Source organism: Bos grunniens, chromosome 13 (genome assembly GCF_055505025.1).
Source record: "Bos grunniens cultivar Pamir isolate PY7600 chromosome 13, Bosgru_T2T1.0, whole genome shotgun sequence".
Taxonomy (NCBI): Eukaryota; Metazoa; Chordata; class Mammalia; order Artiodactyla; family Bovidae; genus Bos; species Bos grunniens.
In genome coordinates this window covers 55,384,031-55,405,947 of record NC_141177.1, presented here as the reverse complement: position 1 = coordinate 55,405,947, position 21,917 = coordinate 55,384,031, and the positions used below count along the sequence as shown (strand labels likewise).

Genomic DNA, 21,917 nt, shown 5'->3' with positions numbered 1-21,917 from the left:
TTCCCCAAGGACTGAAATCTATGTGGCCTTAAAGATCCCTGTGACATCATGATGCTTAGATTCCAGAGGGAAAACAGATAATAAACATAAATAAACAAGACAATCTCAGAGCATGGTAAGTTACCCAAAGGGACCGGAAGACTGTGACTTGATGGGGACTGGGGACTTCTCGTGAGCTGACAGACCCCTCTGTTATGATGGAGTTTAGTTCAGACTTGAGTTATGTGGGATGAATGGGGCTTCAAATCTTGATCAACTCTAGCTTGGGAGAAAGCTGCTCAGTTTAAGTTCCCTCTTCTTGTTCCGGAACTCAGGAACTCAACAGAGTTTATGCTCTGGTGTTCCTTGGGGCTCACGGCTGTGCCCCCAGCCCCCAGCACTGTACCAGGCAGACCCTAAGTGTTCAGCGACCACTCACTGAAAGAAGAAATGGGGTACCATGCGCACCTGAACTTGTCTGTCATCTTTTCCCAAACTGCCCCTCCCCCCATGTTTCCAATCTCACGGTTCCCAGCGGGAGACTTGGGTGTTGTCTTCCACACCTCCTCCCTCCTCCCCAAGGCTGCACTCCCTCCTCCAGCCGAGCTAGTGCATCACTGAGTCCTCTTGGTCCTCCTGTGCTTTAGCATGTGGGGCTTGGTCCTCTGGGGTCCTCTATCCATCCTTGGTTGTTCCCACTGTTTCTTAATGGGACTCCCTGCTCCTGACGTGCCCCTCCCCTCCCCTCAACATTCCAGACTTTAGCCAGACCCATCAAGGGTGCCTGTAACTCTGATCAGACCTCTTATTCAGAATCCTTCAGTGGCCCCCACAGCCGCCCCATTTTGTGGGATGGTCCCAGGCTGACAGGCTGCCCCAGCTCCAGCCCTCACCCCTTGCTTCCCAACCCTGGCTGTGCTAAACCAACACAGCACCTACCGACAACAAGTGTTCAGTAAGTGCTTGGGTAGGACTTGGAGGACAGGACTGGGAAGTGAGTCAGCCGCCATCCACCTATACTTAGTTTTAAGGGTGGGCCTGTAGGAGGGAGACAACTGAGGCAGGTGTGTGAGCTCTTATTCTACAGAAATGCAAGCGGTGTCCCTTCTGGTGGTGACACTCGACCCCCTTCCCTCACTGGATGAGAAAGCTCTTCAGGGTGTCAACCAGGAGAACTAGAGAGCACAGATCTTCACCAGGAGGTGGGAACAAAGGTGTCCCAGGGCCAAATCACATGACATAGCAATAATTTAAAAAAAAAAAATACAAGTAATTCCCCGGCAAAAGGGCCATGTGTGTGGGGGGCAGGGGAGCGGTTACAGCATGAGGGGCAGGTAGGGGCCAGACCCTCAGCTTCCAAGGGTACATGGAGGGTTCATGAAGAATCGGTTGGCAGGAGTTTCGATTTCCTTTCTTTCCAAGCAGTTCACCTTCGTCACCTTCATTCCTGCAATCCAACGGCTTTCTTACCCTCCTCCCAGCTGTAGACTAGCCCACCACCCCCATCCCCTCAAACGAGGGCCCAAGAACTGGATCCTGAACCAAAGCCTGGACAGAGCTGACAGACCCTCCCGGGGGGGCCTTTGGAGGCAGGAGGGGGCAAGTGCCTGTGAAGAGTAGCGCCCTTCTGTGTTCAGAGAGGAGAATAAAAGCAATTAGGTTTGAACAGCCACTTTGCATTAGAGGAGATTGACTTGTCCTTCTGATGTGTTGTTTCCATAGAAGCGGGGCTTAACCTTTTAAGTGAAGATTATGAAGGCACCTAATTCATTTAAAATTAGGCTTCAAGCATATCAGTACTTACTGCTCAAGTGTTACTGTAGGCCTTGCCATTGATCTGATTGCCAGGCAGAGCCTGTGACTTGAGATGCTCCAAGACGCTCTTTCTGGTGGCAATCTGGTCCGTGCGTTTATTTTTAAAAATTAACTTAGTAAAGAGACGATAAAACTTTCACATAAGATCACCAGAGTATTAATAAATACCTTTTAATTAATGGCTTGCATTGGCTCCTCTTCATAAACGCGGGAGGGCTGGCGCACAGGCACGAGACAGGCGAGTTCAATTAAAGTAATTTATTGTTTTCTTCCAGAACAGACATAAAGGGCGTCTTGGGACTTGATATCACAACACATGTTATACACCATTTTCACAACTAGCCTTGCGTGGAATTTTTTTTTAAAAGAACATAGTAATCTTAAAAAAATCTAAATATTTACATATTAATAAAACATATATACAGAAGATTGAGACATGATCCATAGGTATGGAATAATAATTTTTTTTTTTTTTTTTTGCTAAGAAAGCCTATAAAAAGGATTTCTGAGTAGAGTCTGAACAGTAGTCACAGTTAAGTAAACACAAATACAGTTTTAATTTACAAAAATGATTTGCTGTTGCAGTTTTACAACACATATTTCCAATTTGTGAATCCATTGCACATATCTGTGAGCTGAACAATCCCCACCCCCCTCTCAAGTAGTGAAAAATTCAAGCTCTCGCCCAGTCTTGGCAGGAAGTGCTTTGAAGTTTCATGGTGTATATTTAATAGATTCCACAGCCGTAAGGTAAATGTTTCTACCTTTATTCCCAACCTATTCATCGTATTCATAGTATTGTAACAGAGGTGAAAGGTCACTAATTAATCTTTTCAATTCCCTTAAGACTTCCTTCTGAGAGGCAAAAGACAAATTTTAAAACACGCTTTGCAGAAAAACAAAAGCTTGGGTTCACAGTACTTCATTAGACTCTGTGATGAACAGAAGGGTGGGTTTTAGGGAAGGGGTTACTAACTGGCCTGAAATCGAAAAGGCTAACTAAACGTGATGGAAACCATTTCTCTGAACCGTCCTGGAGGCTCCAAAAAGAAGACAAAAGACACACATGTATGAGATGCACCTAGACCAGCTTTGTCACTTCACAGGGACGCCTCCCATGGCCTTGGGTTAACTAGCTGGTCTTCAGTGGATTCCAGAATCCTCCTGGAGCTCTCCTCCTGGCTCAAGGTCAACTGCCCTGTGTCACACATATGGCACAAGTACCTTGGATGGGGTAGGAAGGAATTGAGGCTCCTGGTTTCGCTAGCCCGTTGACGTGTTGTTGCCCAGCCCAGGATGGCCCTAGCCCTCACTCCTCAGCCGCCTTACCGCAAAACGAGGGGGTGGGACTGAGGGCCTGAGCTATAACTCTGAGCCCTAACACTCTCTGCTTTGATCGAATAAGTGTTCGGGACATGTGTTAAATGACAGTGTAGCATACCCCCTCCCCAAGGTTTGGTATTTCTACTGTCCAAGTTCCTTTGAAGCCAACTTTTGGCCTTTGGGTCAAGTGTCAAAGGTTCACGGTAATTTGCTTTCTACAGTAAATGAGGTGTAAAAGTAATGCTTCTAAACAAACAGGTTATTTTAAATTCACCATCTCAACTAGAGAAAGGAATCTGGAGATAAATATCTCTGTAAAACAAATACCCACATGCCAAAATACTTCTTGGAAATGAACCCACATTTTCATTTGTTGGTTTTATGTCAAGTGGAGAGCACGTGTACTAGAACCGAATGAGGTGTGAAGGGTAAGTACATTTGTGGCCAGTTGCCACATGATGCCACAACCCTGGACCACTCAGAGCCATCTGTTAAAACAGTTGTTGGGTATCATGTGGAAGGCTGCTTACTCTGAGTTTCTCACCTTTCAATTAGGTATTTTGTCACTGTTGACACAACCTACGTGAAAGGTTTTTCTTTCCTGACAATTCATGTATCATTTGCACTTATCAGGGACATGATATTTTGGGGGGAAATGATGTCACAAATGATTTCATCTAATAGGTTAGAGTCACCCTGTCTCCCCAAACAAGTTTTCCATCTTCAAGGCTGATGACAGTTTTAATTAATCTTGGCTTTCACCAATGCTCCTTCAGTCCTGAAAGGGCCACTCTCCTTTATAAAATGCATTGAAGCAATTTATGTTAAAATGTGTGCTTCCAAACTCTCTACCATATTCACATTGAAAAAAAAAAAAAGAAAACTGCTCCTTTTTGATGGACCACGAACCAACGGAATGATATGTTGGACATCAAAATGCTGACAGTTCAACTCTAAAGATGATTTTTTAAAAATCTTAGACCAAACTGGAGGCTTGATTATTGCATATGACAAAGAAAGAATATGAAAACTCTTCAAACATGACGGGTCAGCTCCACGGAATGCCCACGCCCTGCAATGACCTGAAATGCTAGTAGATCTTTGAGGAGATTCAAGTGGAAGAGCTGTGTGTACTAAGGAGCAGGGTCACTAAAGGAAAGTCTAGGCAGTGAAAGCTGTCCCTGTGTCTTCCGGTTTTTCTCTCCTGGTGTCAAGTATATGACCTACAACAGAGACAAGAGCGTGAAGGGGGTCCCTTCTCTAGGGAGGGCTTGTATGCTCTTCCATGACACAGCCAGATGTAGGACCTCTTGGGGAGGCATCTGTGTCTTATCTCTAAATCACTATTTCTTAACCAAGGCTTTAGGTGTGCCAGATGGGCAATTTTAGGCCATTAAAAATCTGCAATAATGATTTTTTACAGGAAAATCCATGAATGTGTGTTACTTCTAGAGGATGTTCACATCTATTATCCAGCAATAGAAAATGGCTAAATAAAATATGATTTACCTGTAAAACAGAATATTGTGCAGCTATTAAAAGAATGTGTATGGAGATTTGTAATAAAATGGAAAATTCTTGTTAGGTGGTCAACCAAAACAGAATAAAACCTTAGGGAACCAACTGGATGGATTTGACCTCCAGCATATAAATTTTAAAAAAATACAGAGAAAAGGCTGGGGAAAAAACACCCAATAATAATGACTATGTCTGGGTGGCAAAAGTAATTAACATTTTCTTCGTTACACTTTTCTGTATTAATTTCTAAAAGTATGTAAATGGATGCCAAATGATGACCCCCAAATCTAAGCCTAGGTGCACTCTGCACTAACCTATTTCAAATTCAGAAGTCTCCCAACTCAGTGCTGATTCCTGGCCTTGCTCAAAAATGCTTACTGTAAGGGTTGAGGGAAGAGAAATTAAGAAAATGTTTTTCCACTATAAAATCTGTATCCATTTTGTTAAAACTAGACAAACAGAAGGTTGCTTAAGTGTGATGGATTGAGATCAATGTCATCTGACGCTTGACTGTAAACTTGGCCTGGTCGGTTCTGGTTCACAGAAACACTTGGGGAGTTATACCCCTGCCCCAGCCCTCCTCAACACACATGAATTTGGAAGGAGCAAAAAGACCTTAACTGGATAATAAAGGCATTGTTAAATCTTTAAAAAAAGACCAACTGTGGCTGGCTCAGATAGACCAGATGACCAGATGAGGATGATCTGGCCAGTGAGTCTCAGATCTAGGAAGGAAGCTGCACGTATGGGACGGTCTCAGACGGTCTCATTAGGAGACTCGTAAGAAGAGAGCATGCGGTGGTGGCGCTGTGTTCAGAGAAGCCCCAGGATATGAGTTTAGGTTAGAGGCTCTGGGGAGACATGCTAGTCTAATCAAGATCATTTAATTCCACAACTGCAAGATTCGGGCACCAATCCGTGACTTCTTTTCCCTTTTTCGAGGTGATTAAGCGGTACTATTTCTCATGCTGTCTAGTGATTTGTATCAAATCCCTAGCAGGCGTCTAGTGAAAAGACCTGCCGGGGGTGTCCTACAACTGCCCTCACTGGGACCTCACAGCCTCGGAATCTGAGGACAAACCCGAGAGCTGAACTGTAGCAGACTTCAGGCCGGCTTACGACGGGGCGACACTGAAATGGAATCCTACAGGGATTAGTACGTCCATCAATTCTTAGGATCTCTAGGAAACATGCAGAGAAAGTTTAAGAAAGCTACGCAGTGGACCGGCTGGGAGTTGAGAGGCCTGGGCTCCGGCCAGGCCACCAACCAGCTGTGAGACCTTGAGAAAGTCATTTAGTGTTTCTGGGCCTCAGGCTTTTTTACCTGTAAAATAAAAGGACTGGATAAAAACGAGGAACGGGACTAGATGATCTCTAACGTTCCTTTTTTCTCAGAGTCCTTGAAAGTGTTTTCAGTTCCATGAGGCAGTTCTACCATCCCGGGTTCAATTTTTTCATCTGAAACATCTCTCTGCCTCCATCTTCAGATGGGAAAATGCAAAGGTATTATTTCAAGGGGAGTGGTTTTCAAATAATATACTTCTTAAAAGCCCACTGTGGCAGAAGGCAGCCAGGTGGGCAGTGCAAATGCCCTGGGGACAATGGGGCTGGTTGGGGAGGAACCCTGCAAAGTATTGGGTTAGCCAAAGAGTTCATTGGGGGTTTTCCGTAAGACATCAGAAACAAAAGTTTCCAATGAACTTTTTGGCCAACAGATACAAGTAGAACAGCCAAGGGTTCCTCCAGAGGGCCTCCTGAAAGGGGACAATTTCATCATTAGTAGCAGCACTTCATGCCTCTACTGGGAGGGGGAGGTCAGAACAAGGATAATGGGAATTGTCCTGATACTCAGAGAAGGACAGGAACAATAGAGATCATGCATTTCAGTTCTCTTCCTTCATAAATATGGACACATAGCCAAACTAGAAGAGAAACCACTTTTCTGGCATTTCTGTAATGACTCTATCCAGTGAGACCTTGATAGAAGGAGGTTGCTGTTGGCCTCCGCAGTTTATTTCATTTATCTATCCATCTGTCTGTTGCTTAGTTACTCGGTGATAGAGAAAGCACCTTCTCACTTGTGTGGCTGTGCCTACTCTGAGTTCACTAATGTGTGTCTGTGCACCTTGAAGTCAGGGTGAGTGCTGCCTGTGTACACGTGGCCTCGCAGAGTTCCTACACATGCCTTTCATAGTCGCTGGCTTTACCATGTCAAAGGGAGAGAGAACATTGAGCTAAGCTTGTTCACTGACAGGGTTTTTGTCGGGGGAGGTGCAGGGTAGGGGGTGTCTGGGTTTGGCTGTTAGAGGCTCTTCAGGTATTTCGAGAGCAGTCAAAACAATCTTGAGACCAACTGAGGGATAAACTCTGTCACGTGACTCACTGGACACCTGTCCCTCGGGCTCTCAGGTGAGAACTGAGGCACAGGCAGAGTCCAAGGTTGGAAGGATTACTGGAGAGTTAAATAATGAAGTTTGAAGGAAGTCTGCAGCTTATCCCTGCCGCAGATGCAACAGTGAGATGCTATATTCAGCTGATCCGGTTACAGTGTTAGCCACCCGGCTAGATGGATCAGCTTATTCACTCACTCAAAGCACAGTATTCAAAGGGTGCCCATTATAGGGAGAGTGGTGATACTGCCCCTCAAAGCCTTTTGGGGGAAGGAGGGAGAAGCCAGAACAGACAGGAGTCCCATCATAAAACAGATGATCCCTAATCTAAACAGAAATATCATTTTATGTTAAAATAGATATCTTTTTAATGTCCCAAGGTTTGGGGAGGCAAAATGTGACACTAAATTTTTAGGACTTGCTGTTCTGAGGTTTACAAGAAGATGAAACAGAATGTGAGAAAACGGTAGCTTTTCATATTCAATTTTCAAAATCTCCCTGAATGCAGGGCACTGAGCTCCTCTGAGGACTAAGGGCTGGGTCTCTTAATGGAAGTAGTTTGCTCAAGCATCGGCATCTCTGATGTTAAAAACATTTTCAACGCAAATATTTTCATATGCCATATTTTCCAGCAGGTGATGAAAATGGAAATGTGTTTTACCTGTTGGGGTTAGAGAAACACTGTCCAGCCGTTCATCACCGTCAACTGCCTCTGCTGGTTACAAACGCAAAACACAAATCTCATTAGTTTCAAGGCATTCATTCATTCTGCCTAATACGGTAATACAATTTAAAAACTCCAGCATACATAATAGTTTTCACCTTTCTTTTCCCTTCTCAGTTTAGGCTGGATCACATTAGAGATTTTAGGAGCATTATTTAAATGAAAAAAAATTTAAATGATATAAAATCTATTTTTGTGTATTACATTTTTTTTATATCTTATGATCCTTATTCTATCACTCATTGATGATTGCAGTTCATTTTCACTTATTTACATAGGCTTCAGTATCTACCCAGAATCTGGGGTGAATTGTTTAAACATGATTGTTGAAGGCATGGAGGTCAGTGAATTCCTATGGCAGAATTTTACTGGTCATCCCCAGAAACATTCCAGTGGGGCAGGCTTATGACAGCTTGGGAATGAAACCTTTTTTGATGGCTGGAAACTCAATCTAAAATTGACATAAAGTCATGGATAAAATCAGAAAGAATAATAAGCATTTCTTCAAAAGATTTGTCACTTCTATGCTTTAAAATGCAAAATGCTGCTCATCTATTTCAATAGCCCTTAAGAGTTTTCCAAAAGGATGTGACATCCTTTTGTCACAGAGAACCTTCCACCCAGTACAAAAAAAAGAAGGTGCCTATTTGTTTCCTGGTAAGTGATGAGCTTGTCAGTTTCCCGGACGTGCCGTGGACGGGCCAGAACATTCCACGGCTACTGGGATCACTCTGGCCTGCTCCCTCTGTCTGAAGGCTGTGGCCCTGTTGGAATTTCCTGCATGTGTGCCCAAGAGGGCCGTTGGGTGAGGGCTGCTGTGTGCAACACATCGTAATGCTGAGTTGGTGGTACACAGACTAGTGCTTTGTTCTTGTTCTGCTTGTTGTGGTTTTGCTTTTTTGGCTGCTTGACATCTTAATTCCCCCACCAGGGATGGAACCCATGCCCTCTGCAGAGGAAGTGCAGAGTCTTAACCACTGACTGCCAGGGAAGTTCCCAATCATTGTGATTTTAGACACAACCAGGGTTCAGAGATGGATGGAGACATTCAGAGATTTCCCCTCGTTTACCTCTCTACCATCCTGTCTGCAGATTGCCACACGCTGGCCAGTGAAAAACCCATCGCCCCTGTGGTGTGCTAAACCCACCACAAAGAGAAAACACCGAGACAGAGTAATCAAGACCAGTTTTGATTGGAGAAGATGATGATGTCGGTGAATGCTTAATAATGAAAAACATATCCAGATGGGACAAATGGTAAGATTAGAATTCTGTCAGTAGATTTATGGGCAAAATACAGCTCACACTAAAATGTTTCTCTCTGCATGAAAAGTTTATGGCTATTTAAAATTTTGTTCAAGTTTAACAAATTTTAAAATTTTATTTCATACTTAAAAAATAACAAGCATGTTATTTTCATATTTAGAAGACATTATTCTCTTAAAAATTATTTATTTATTTATTTGGCTGTGCTGGGTCTTAGTTTCAGCATGTGGGATCTAGTCCCCTCACCAGGGATTGAACTCAGGCCCCTTGTATTGGGAGTTTGGAGTCTTAGCCACCGGACCACTAGGGACGTCCTGACATTATTCTCTTCTGATTGGTTTCAGTGAACTTGAATAGGAAGATGATCTTTCATTGTCTGGGATTTAAAGTTTTCTTCAGTAATAATAGCTCTGATAGGCATCACCATTTACTAAACGCTTACCACCTACTGAGCACTTACTATATGCACCGTGTCATCTAATCCTTAGCAACCCCTACAGGGTAGGTCTAACTCATGCCCATTTTAACAAATGAGGCAATGGATTCAGATAGTAAGAAATTTACCTAAGGTAATAAAATAGCTAGTGACTCTGCCAAGGACTTGACTCAGGTAATGCCTTGACTTAATCTCTTTGCTATTAATAGTCCAAATATATATAACATGCATCACTATAAGCTACATTTTTAAAACTTCAGGTTTTTTAAATTAATTTTTTAAATTTCAGTATAGCTGATTTTACAATGTTGTGCCAATCTCTGCTATATGGCAAAATAACTCAGTTATATACATATAGACATTCTTTTTTTATATTCTTTTCCATTATGGTTTATCCCAAGATATTGACTATAACTTCTGTGCTGTACAGAGCCTTATTGTTTATCTGTCCTATGTATAAAAGTTTGCATCTACTAATCCTACACCTTCCCTCCCTCACCCCACTTTCGCTTGGCAACTACAGGTCTGCTCTCTAGGTATATGAGTCTATAAAACTTCAAGTTTTAGTTCATTTTACACTTTAGTAATTTTCTCTACTTTCTATGAAATACTGCATTTCACTTAGTAATGACAAAAATCAGTTCCAGGGATGAAGTTGATCACTTTGTAATTCAGCTATCCTCACTTTTTAAAAACAGGCCTGTGCAAATATGTGCTCTGTAAGAACCAAACATACACAACCCCCACATCTGTAAAGGATTATGTATAAATTAGCAGCTGCCCGCTGCATGAACAGGACCAAGTGTCTAGGATGAAAAACACGACTGTTACTTAAATTTAATTATAACATCTGTCTGTAACAACAAGCTCACAGTCTTTCTTCTCTGGTGACAGGCAAGTTGTGAGATTTGAGGAAGATTGAACAAGTCCAATAAAAATGTAATAGCAGCGACAGCTTTACTCTTAGATCCAACACAAAAAAAATTGCGATTTCCGTGCCGAGGAAATAATCTAATGAAAATTATTAAAAAAAAAATCTACACCAGGAAAGGAATCATTCCAGTTATCGAAGAAAAATTATTACATGTGATGACAGCCCCGAATGAGTTTCTATTTGGATTTGCAGAACAAACTTTCAAGTCTGTGGGGGGCACTCCTTTTTTTCTGGAGGCTGTGAGGGCTGGCTTTAGCGGTGAGTTGATTGTTTTGCCCAGGTAGAGTGTGTACCTAATTCCAGGAACTGGGCCAAATACGATAAATCAGGTCGAAGCTGTGGAATACCTTTGAGACACTGTATTGTCACTTAGACCAAGAAGGAAACACAAAAAGAGCAAGCAATAGCATTGACCCCCGGCCCCTTAGTTCCCATCACGTGACGACAGCAACACACGTGGCTCCAGTTCCAGTTTGCTGGGGTCCCACTTCCGTGCCGCTCAGATAGAACGAAGTGGGGCAAGATTTGACAAAACTGGGAGACAGAGCCTACTTGATAGGTCACTGCAGAAGCGCTGCCATTTTCGCTCTCCTGTGGCTTCTATGTGGTCTCTATGTCACCTTCCACTTCTCAGACACTGATAGAACCTGCTAGAAGGGCAGGACAGAACTGCCAAGGTGCCAATCACAGCTCTCTGAGCAGAGAATCTAAAGACAGGGCCAGAAGTGAAAACGTCTTAAATCAGATTAGACAACGACCCCAGAGCAGGGCAGGCAGTTATCTGGGCAGGTGAGATGGGGGAGGGGGGTGGAGTCTGCACCCCATTCTGTACCAACAGGCATGGGAATTACTAACCCAAACTCTGAGATGGTTAAGAAGTGTGTTCCCTGGCCAATCTATCTGGGGGATGTGGAGGAAGGTCCCCACTGTGTGTGTTACAGGGAAGGGAATGGAGGCCAGAGCTTAGAGTAATTGGTCTCAGCATCTGACAACAGAAAAAAACAACAACAAAAAAAGAGGTGTGTTTATGTATAAAATATACACAGGAGCGGGGAACAACATCAAAACAGAGCTTGTTCTTCTAGTCCAGCGTCTCTGAGAACAGTGCTCTCCAGTGTACTCAGCGCAGGCCCAGTGCGCTACACCCGATGCACGTCTTCTGCCTTCGAAGGTGACTCTTCAGACTAGAACTTACCAGTCCTTTAGGGATCGGTGGGTCACTTGCTGTCAGTCAGGCCCAGGCTCTGGGACACTGAGCCCGCTTCCTCCGGGTGGTCTCTGCAGCTCCTCAGGCAGCAGCGTCAGGATGAGAATTTATCCCATCCTTTCCCCTAGGAGCTCCGAGCGCTCCCTAGGAGCTCCGAGCACTCCCTACACCCTCCCGTGTGCTCCCATCACCCCTTGTGACACAGGGAGCGGTTTTGGTGGAAGGAGCCTGTACAGATTTGCTGGAAGCTGATGGCATGACTGGGACCAGGGTGCAGGGACCACAGGGCAGCAGGTCGCTGGATGGGGCGGCTGTGGCTCTTTGCGTCTGCTTGGGACTAACCTTGTATTACGTTTCAGTCTCTTCACAGTGATAAATCTCAGTTCTCTCTGATAATAGACTTAGTGTCTTTTGTTCTGGGGGTTCGACAATTGCTCTGAAAAGCAACAGGTAGATACAAGTGCTCACATACTCAAAATAGTTAGGATGGGTTAATGCAGAATTCAGGCAACATAAGACTTAATACTAAGAGGGACAGTGTTCAGGCTTATTCTTGAAATCTGATTAGGGATCATCTGAGACATGCACCCAACATGACACCAGTGCTCACTTAACATGGGGTGACTCACGGTGCTGTCCTTCCTAACACCTGTCAGTCAGCTGCAAAGAGCTCCTTCTTTGGAGCCTGAGATCTAAGGGGTCAAGAGTCACAAGGAGGCCTTTGTAAGGCCTTTCTTTGTAAGTCAGGCAGAGACAGGGGACCTTCAGTCTGAGAAGAGATGAAACCCGCCGGCAGAACGTTGATCTTCCCAGGTGTTACTCAGTTAATCCACACAGCGTGAGGTCCAGGCGTCCTGACCCAGGACTCTGAAGCTTTGGGGGAGGCTGGGAGAAGCGGCAATCGGGAGGGAAGAAAGACGACTGAGGAGATGGGGGCAGAGAAGTGAGAGAAAGAACCCGAGGAGGGAGGCCAGGCATCTGGAGAGTGGCTGCAGGGGTACCCAGGACACAGCCACCCCCAGGCTCTGGGGGGTATGCGGAAGCACTTCAACCTCAAGTAAGGGACTGATGGGTTATCCTCTAGGATTTCACGTGACTGCGATGAGCTAGGAGCTGTTTGCTGTGGACTGCTGTCCCTTTGTTTCTATTCATTGGTTCATTGGTTCATTCAACAAAGATTCCCACGTGTCCACGCTGTGGCACATACTGTTCTAAACATTTAGGGACACACAGCCTCTGCTCCCAAGGATCTCGTGGAGGAGACAGGTGTGTCCTTGTCACTATTCTGGTGGCGGAAGATTAAAGTGTCTGGGCTACCTGTGAGGCCTCCAGGAGGAAGTAACCTTTGAGATGCTGCATGTTTCCCAGGCAGAGAGAAAGTGGGTGTGGGGGTGGCAGCCAATTTTAGACCAGGGAGGGGGCTGATGTGGCTTCAGGGGGCAGAAGCTGATGGCAAGAGATCAGGCTGGCGCTAGATGGTGAAGAACCATGCATGCCATGCTGAGAAGGGTGTTTAGCAGGGATTTTATTTGGGAGCCAACAGGAAGTCAGATGTATTTAATCTGGGGTGGGGCATGAACAGACCCCATTAGCAGAGGCATAGGGAATGAAGACTCGGGTCTCAGGATATGGCCAAGCCTGGAGCCGCTCGCTGGGGATGCTGGGTCAGTGCACGTCACCAGCAAGGATGCAGAACAGAGGAGACAGGCAGAAATGAAAGAGCCAGGGAAAGAGACTCCAGACAGTGAGGGGGAATCTGGAAGAGAAACAGAATGAAATCACAGAACCTGGGGGAAGAGCAATGTCAAGAAGGAGATTCGACAGGGTAAAAATCAGTATGGAGGTCAAGTTCAACTGTTAATATAAACAAGTGAAATCTAATGATCTGATGCAAACGTGGCAAATGTTCTTGTAGAGGAGTGAAGTCAGAGGGCAAAATGCAATGGATTCTAAGCTGCTGTATAGCATGGGGAGCTCATCCAGTGATCTGTGATGACCTAGCGGGGTCGGATGGGAGGGAGGGGATTATGTATATATGTACATATAACCGATTCATGACATTGTCTGCAGAAATTAACACAACATTGTAAAGCGATTATCCTCCAGTAAGAAATAAATAAAGTGAACTGGGATGGGGACACAAACTCTGGGAACAGAGACCCTTTGGGAAGAAATCTGACCAATGATGCCAGGAGAAAGACACAGAAGTGCTTTTAAGACATGCAAGGAAAAAGGAGTCACTTTGTTTTGAGTTGGCAAAGGGAAGGAGAATAAGGTCATGGGCATTTTTTGAGCATTATTATATTTCTGCTCTCCATCAGTGGCAATACTGTATCTAATTTTAATTCTGAAAACACCCCGTGGAAGGCATCAGCCTCGTTATATAAATGGAGAACCCGAGGCTCAGAGAGGTTGAGACATTGGTCCAGGTTGCCAGGAGATTGTAAATGGCAGACCAGAGCTAGCAGGGCAGCGTGTCCTCTGCACTGCACTGTGCTGTGTTTATTGCAGATGATTTGGAGATGCAGGAGGCAGTGAAAACCGGGAGGCAAAGAGGAGGGTGAGGGCCTGACTTACTGTCCAAGCCTGAAAACCTTTGAGAGCAAAAGAAGCATCCCTGATAATCACGCCTGGACCATAAGAGCAAAGCGGCTGCCCTGGCATAGCAGGCCGGTGGGTCTCCTGACTGAAGACGCAACTGTGGCTGCACACTGCCAAGCACGGCTGTGCCCAAAGACAGACCTCTTCTGAGAGGTACGCTAACTTCGCTGATAGACATTCCTGTACAGCACACGTCAGGAGCCTTAGGACAGCGCTGAAACTGGCTGTACTTGTCTCCTTAGTGATGGAGACCCAAGGATGAGAAGGACCTAGTGACTTGTCTGAGGGCCAGAGCTGGTGAAGAGCAGACATGAGTCCTGGGAAATGGATCTACTGACTTCTCTGTGACGTGTTACCTAAAGCGATAATCCATTTGTTTACCAGTTAAATTAGTAGTCCACTGCTCTTTTTAAAAGCAGAATCAGTTAAGTGTAAAAAGAAGCCAGGAGGGTAAAGAAGGAGGAAGGGAAGATTTTTAATAGAAAAGTCATCCAGGAGTTGAGTCCCGCTGGCTACTTTTATAGACCTGTAAGGGTTTTTTTTTTTTTTTTTTTTAATTTATTTATTATTTATTTTTGGCTGTGCTATGCTGCTAATGGGCTTTCTCTAGTTGTGGACAGCAGGGGCTATTCTTTGTCTCGGTGCGAGGGCTTCTCATTGTGGTGGTTTCTTGCTGCAGAGCACAGGCTCTAGGTGTAAGGACTTGAGTAGTTGTGGTGCACAGGCGTGGCTGCTCTGTGGCATGTGGAATCTTCCCAGACCAGGGATTGAACTCGTGTCCCCTCCATTGGTAGGTGGATTCTTATTCACTGTGCCACCAGCAAAGCCCAACTATAAGGTTTTTCACACTGAAAAACCACGTGGTCCCTCAGTGCTCTGTGTCCTGTCAAGGGCACTCTGAGCCTGAGCCCAGAGCTTTCCTTCCAGGGGCTGGTAACTGGGCTCCTCAGCAGGCTTGGTCACTGTTACTTCTACTCATGGTGAGAATTCCAAGAGGCTGTGTTACAGATAGTCTCCTGAGTTTGTACTGCTGTTCTCAGAGAACCTCCAGACCTCTGTTAAATCCCAAAGTGTGACATTCTAGCATCTAAAATCTGTCTCCCCAGATGATGGGAAAAGATATGGTACATATATGCAATGGAATATTATTCAGCCATAAAAAATGAAATAATGCCATTTGCAGCAACATGAAAGCAACTAGAGATGATCATACCAAGTGAAGTAAGTCAGAGGGAGAGATGCCACATGATGTCACTCAGATGTGGAATGGAAAATATGGCACAAACGAGCCCACCCTCGAGACAGAAACAGACTTAGCGAACAAGCTTCTGGTTGCCAAAGTGGGAGGGGGAGGGGTAGGCTGGGAGTTTGGGGTTGGTAGATGCAAATTATTATATTTAGAATGGATACACAACAAGGTCCTACTGTACAGCACGGGCAACTATATTCAATATCTTGAGGTTACAAGAAAAGAATGTCTGTATGAGTTAGAGCTGAGTCACTGTACAGCGGAGATTGGCACAACATTGCAAATCAGCTGTATTTCAAAAAAAATAAATCTGTCTGCCAAACTCTCACATCACAGCCACACAAGCACAGAAGGCTCTTAGAAGGCCAGGGGTCCTGAGGTTTGATTAGGAATTTTTTTTTTTTTTAATAATAACCATATAATGGCAGAAAACTGACTCCAAAGGGATTCTTCATTGGTAAACTGTCCCATTGCTACTTTGGGGAGATTGCGAATTCAGATACCCAAATCTAAATGGGCAAATGCAACCGGTATTCACTTTTCCTGGAAGAATTATCCCAGAATTGCCAAGCCCAGATTGAAAAAAAAAAAGGTAAGTTAATATTTTACTTAAAAAGCCCTTTCTACTTCACATGGTATTTCTGGTAGGATGATTATTGTTATTTCATTTTTTTAACCTTAAGCAACTAGTACTTTTTATAAAGTCATGCAGATCCAAATAAAAAACCAATAGGTAACAGAAGCAGATCACAAAAGAGAGACCTTGTTTCAAACATAAAACTACCAATGAGATTAGCAATCTTTTTCATTTGTGCTATTTAAAGTAAATGGTCTGATGTAATTTTCACTGTTTAATCTTAGGGTGAATTTCAAAATTATTTGAATAAGATTTTAAAACACAAAACCAAGGCACATTATATAAAGCTTCTCCTTCAAAAGACAAAAGACAATGAAGTATCCGAGAGTAAAGAACTGTATTTTGCAACATCTAAGAATTCAGTTGAGGGCTTCTGCAATTATTTTCTTGCAGCTTATTCATACCTGAGCCTCTTTTTAACCTTCTTCTCGCCAGTTTGATTTGATCCTGCAGAATCTGAACCCAGTCTCTTGGGCCAGGAAGTTTATCCACGTGATTAGCAGTGCAATATTTTTCTGTGAAGACTGAAAGAAAATATGAAATATTGTTTAACATTTGAAAAAAGAGAATGCATATTTGAAATAGGAACATAACCCCAAAAAGAGGGGGACAAAAAAGAGTATATTTCTAAAAGATGTCAGTTCTGCAGTGGCTATTCTCCAAATCCATATGACATTCTTTGGTGAAGATGGAGCTTGGCAGGGCCCATCCTGCACACCACATCCTGTGCTTCCAAATGAAACTGGCTATCAATGCTAGTAGTTCTGAAACTGCTTTTTCTGATTGCTCCAGTCCATGTGTATGTGTCTTATGGGCAGAGAAAATGCTTCCTAGGGGGTCCATTGGCCCCCTGACAGAATTCTGCAAGTGTATTAATGTATTTCACTTTTCTGTTGTTAACTCAAAATCAAATGGAGGGGACTTCCCTGGCGGTTCAGTGGTTAAGACTTCCAATGCAGAAAGTGTGGGTTCGATCCCTGGTCAGGGAGCTAAGACCCCACACGTCTCGAGACAAAAAAACCAAAACACAAAACAGAAGCAATATTGTAACAGATTCAATAAAGACTTTAGAAACGGTCCACATAAAAAAAAAAAATCTTTAAAAAAAATCAAATGGAAAATTACACAGAGAGATGATGTTCTCATGGTGATTCCAGCTAACTGCCTCAGCGCTCACTGGATCAATGCAGTTGGGTCTTAGTGAAAGCTCCAATCCTACTTTGAGTCAACTTCTTGCACCCCGAGCTAGCAGCTCCTAGAGAAGAGCTCCCTAGAAGCACAAAGGAAGCTCTGGGAGTTGTGTGCCAGGACACAAGGGAGCAGGACAATTATCTGAGCAAAGCCGCACAGCGTGCAGCGGTGCACGCGGCGCTCCGGCTGGCACTTCCGCTTCGCACTAGCGGCGCTGGGGCTGGCACTTCCGCTTCACACTGAGCTCCCCAGCACTTTTCAACCTGCTCCCCTCAAGGCCAAGGCCTGCCACGCTGCCTCTTTGATGTTTAAAATAGTGATCGTTTTAATGTTTCAAAGGTTTCTTTTAAAAAGAAAGGACAGAGGAAAATGTCATATTCAACTAACTGTAAACAATTTCTATTGAATAAAAAATAAAAATTTTATTTGAATGAGCAGAGCTAGTGGCACTAAATCCACCACCACAGGAAGAGCTCCTCCCAAATAAAAGTGTAACTTCAAGCCTCCATGGATAAATGGACAAAGTGGAAAACGTTCAAGTAACATGTAAGCCCCTAAATTGCAGAACATACTTTATACCTACTAAATTAGATAAGCGATAAAGCTAATACTAATATTGATAAAATTGTGTTGACCTGGCACAGCAAGTTTGACTGTTGGCATAAACTGGCAGAACCCTTTTGGGAAATAAGATGGCTGTATATGACGAGGCATATAAAACTGTTATTCCTCTGGACTGGTAATCCTATGTCTATAAACTTATCCTAAGTAAACAGTAATGTGAAAGAAGGGGAAAAAGTCATAAACAGTCTGGAATCTGTGGGGGATGGGTTTCAGGATCCCCATGGGTGCCAAAATCCATGGATGCTTAAGTCCCATATGTACAATGTGTATTATATGCATACCACCCATGCATATCTTCCCATATACTTTAAATCATCTCAGGGATGATTTAGAATACCTAATACAATGCAAATGCTAGGTAAATAGATGCCTGCACTTGGCAAGTTTGTTTTGTTTGGAACTTTCTGGAATTTCCCCCCAAATATTTCGATTGGCAGCTGGTTGAACCTGCAGGTGCAAAGTCCGTGGATGCAGGGGTGGGGTAGGGTGGGGGGGGAGTGTACAAACATCAACAATCCAGTTGTGCAGGAAGAGATGCAGGGTGGCCTGGGGCGGGTAGCTATGTGTTGCGGGGAGCACGGATGCCTTTGAGGAATGTGCATAGTCATAGAGTCGGGGTGGTGCTAGTGAAGACAGAAGGGATGATGGAACAGATGGAGAACTGGCATTTCTGGAGACTCACTTGACTTGTAAATCCAGGAGGAGGGATTGTGAGGGGATGAGCCAGATGTATTAGGCATGGTTTGGGACACTCTGAGTTTGGGGCATCTGTGGAGCCCCCACGGGGGACGGCTGGCAGCTGTTTCAACACAGATGCCTATAGTTCAGGGAAGGGGTCTCTGCCGAAGACATAGACTTCAGGGGCACAAATGTGTGTGGCTGTTAAAATGACAAGAGAAAACACAGTGGGCAGGGAGGTTTCAACAGAGCGCTGGGCAAGCACAGAACAGCAGGAACCCCTGGGGACTGAGGGAGGCTAAGGCACAGAGTCGGGAAGCAGCTGGGAAGCATGGTCTGGTGCAGGTGGGAGTGTGTGAATACACTAAAGACTGTGGAGAGACCCACAGTCCCGGTGCAGAAGAGCCAGGAAGGAGGTGTGGAGAGGGTCCCTGGCAGCCAGCAAGGATGTGGGGAGGGTGACCAGAGATAGCACTCTCCAAACACCAGGTTTGTGGGAGCAGGGAAGAAGAGGAGGAGGAAGGCTGGGGCAGGGGAAGGCAGGCAGCACAGCTGGAGTGGGTAGGATCCAGAGAGAAGGAGGGAACAATCAGAGGAACCATACACCAGAGGAACTGGAGGTTGGGATCCTGGAGAGAGAGTGGTGACCCTCGACCAGAATCAGGAGGAAAACTTCCTCCTCTGAACCCAGAGAAGGGGAAGACAAGGGTGAACTTAGAAGTGGCCAGAGGTGGTCATCACTGCCCCTGATGCCTCACTGAACCTGGAGAGTGCAGGGACATCTGGGGTTGTAAGGCAGTGAGGATGCAGGGTGCTGAGCAGGAGGGCCGCGTGCTTGTGGTGGCAACCACAGGGCAGGCGTTTTCTCCAGGGCACCTGGCAACTCCTTGTCTGGAGTGGAGATAGCGATGGGAGGGCTGGTCTAGGGTTAGGCATTTGCTGGCTGGTTTTGGCAAAGGTACAGGATATAAAGGACAGCATTGAAGATGTTGGTGAAGATGCCTGTTCCCCTCCCCAGAATGAATTACTGCTTCCTTCAGCCATTTTCCTTTCCACCCAAATCTAGGAAGCAAGTGAAGCCAGAAAATGGCTCAGACTTGGAACGATCTAAGAGACCAGGGAATGGAAATCTCAGTGGGGTTGGCAAGGAAGTGCCAGGGAGAAAGGGCAGCAGGACATGTGGACAGTGGTGTAGGGCTGAAGTGGAGGCTGAGAGCCAGTGCGGACGAGGTCAGGACACTCTAGCTCTAGGCAGTCACGTGGATGGTGAGGTGGTGCTGATGGAAAGGCTGTATCCTAACTCCCAACTGAGAGGAGGAGGAGGCAGAATTACGGTCCAGGGAAATCATCGACAGGCTGCCCACCAAAGGGCGCATGGGCCATGCAAGTAAGCAGACTCCACCTGGGAGAGAGGCAGAGGGGACAACATCCTGGGGGTGGGACTGCCTGTGAGTCTCCTCTACCAGATTATAGACAACTTCAGGGGCCTGTGTCTTGTCTCCCTAAAAGCACCTACTGTGGTGCCCCCAACTAAGAGCCCCATAAACATCTGAAGGATAAACAAATGTACTTTCTGCTTTTGTTTTGGACAGAAGTAAATACAACAGCTCAGACATTTAGGCCAATTGGAGGAGCAAGGCCTATCTGAATTAATAGAAAGTTTTAATGGCATATATTTAAAGTAACAAGATTTTATTATAGTCAAATACCCACAGCGACATTTCTTATTGTGACACTTCTTAATCAGAGTTGCAGAAAGGTTCTTGAAATTCTGTTTGAATGACTAGAAAAAAGTACCTGTTTTTGGCACCCTATTAGTTTCTAAGAAAATTGTACCACAAAATGATTGAGTGTACCATCTTACAGATAAACAGCTCCCTCTTTCCTCGTAATATTATTTATGTAATTAATTTCCATAGCAACCCCTCTCTTCCTAGACTGGGAAGTGCATGCATCCAAATTAGCCCGGATTAGGAAGTAAAGATTTGAAATAAACCAAATAGATTTGGATTATGCCGACATCGAAGTGATTCCCAGCAGGCGCATGTTCAGGAGTAGAGGGAAGGTCCCCTAACGTGTGGGCGGCATCCAAGGGGATCTTTCTAATCTCATCCTGAGCTCAAGTATTCTGCTGTGTGTTCAAAAGGCGACAATTGCTGGCTATTTTTTTCTCCTTTCAGCAAAAGCTTATCTGCTTTCAATCACAAGAGACCAGGGAACTCTCTGCCTCCTGGGTCTGCATCTGAGACCTTTGAAGGCAAAGCATTAGGCTTTCAGGAAAAAAAAATACATCTACAAACAATTATTTCCACTGAGCATATTACTGACATTCTCGTTTCTGGTTTACACTCAAACTTAAAAGAAACTTCTAACTAGAATCTACCTACAGAGGATGAAATCCTATTCCTTGTGACATGGGTAGATGAGGCCTGAGAGAGGGGCCAAAGGTTTGTGGTTGGATTGATCTGAAAACATTCCATGCTATGTGGATAGGTATTGGGTAAGCAGGACATATTTTTGCTATCTGAATCCATAGCTAAAGGTCAAGCTATTACCCTGCTAACAGTTTCATTAGGAGTAATGATGTGAAAAGAGGCATTGCAGTAATGCGTTGGGCTTCCTACTATGTTAATAGTGGGTCATTAAAAATCAGAGAACAATTTGCATTTATCCTTAGAATGCGATAGGTCCTGAAAAGAAATTTCCCTTCTCTCCTAGTTTAATATATTAAGGGGAAGCGAGGGATAATTTTACACAAGTCCAAATCATCTGAACAAGTGGATTAAGGCCAACCATTAAACTGAATACAACTGTGGAAGCATCTACTCTGCTTAACATCATCTGAGGTCCCAAGGCACAAAGATGCGTGAAGTCGCCGGGGAAGTGACAAAGGTTCAGTTTGATCTGTACACAAATAAGGACTTTTCTCAGATGTCTGCATTCAAACCCTGCCCTTTAATTGGGCATCAATAATCAATAAGCTAGTGGTAGCTGAGCGGATCCTTCCCTGGGAACCCGGGATCTGATGTCATCATCAGTGAACACAGTGGTGTGGCACGTGTCTGGATATGGCAGGAGAACAGGTCGGATTGGCCATGTTCCCCAAACAGCTGTCTGTCCATGTGATAGTTTCTAGAGCAGTGGTCCCCAACCTTTTTGGCACCAGGGACCAGTTTCTTGGAAGACAGTTTTTCCATGGACCCAGTGGGGGGTGGGGGGATGGCTTTGGGATGATTCAAGTACTTTACATTTTGGGGCATGTTCTTTCTATTATTACATCAGCTTAGATCATCAGGCATTAGATTCCAGAGGTTGGGGACCCTTGTTCTAGAAGGCTCTCCATGT

At 44.7% G+C, this 21,917-nt stretch overlaps 1 protein-coding gene and 1 long non-coding RNA gene across 34 annotated transcripts in view; one reads left to right on the top strand and one right to left on the bottom strand.

The window, feature by feature from the left end:
- Window positions 1-21,917, top strand: part of LOC147361024 (uncharacterized) — a 46,630-nt gene that overhangs the window by 14,770 nt on the left and 9,943 nt on the right. For both annotated transcript variants that reach the window (XR_015139649.1, XR_015139648.1), the window contains exon 2: window positions 8,842-9,006. This is a non-coding gene — a long non-coding RNA (uncharacterized LOC147361024). The remainder of the gene's footprint in view (window positions 1-8,841; window positions 9,007-21,917) is intronic.
- Window positions 2,038-21,917, bottom strand: part of BEND7 (BEN domain containing 7) — an 87,814-nt gene continuing 67,934 nt past the window's right edge. For 5 of the 32 annotated variants that reach the window (XR_015139624.1, XR_015139626.1, XR_015139615.1 and 2 more), the window contains 3 exons: window positions 16,484-16,603; window positions 7,687-7,740; window positions 2,541-5,959 (listed from right to left, as the gene is read on the bottom strand). Coding sequence is in view for 18 of the 32 variants with exons in the window: in XM_086334281.1 (XP_086190407.1) it covers window positions 7,589-7,740; window positions 16,484-16,603 (272 nt within the window). In the remaining 14 variants the exon portion in view is untranslated. Of the gene's footprint in view, window positions 6,117-7,368; window positions 7,741-16,483; window positions 16,604-21,917 lie in introns of those variants that run through there. The other 27 variants (XR_015139628.1, XR_015139625.1, XM_086334293.1 and 24 more) reach the window with 13 other exon arrangements.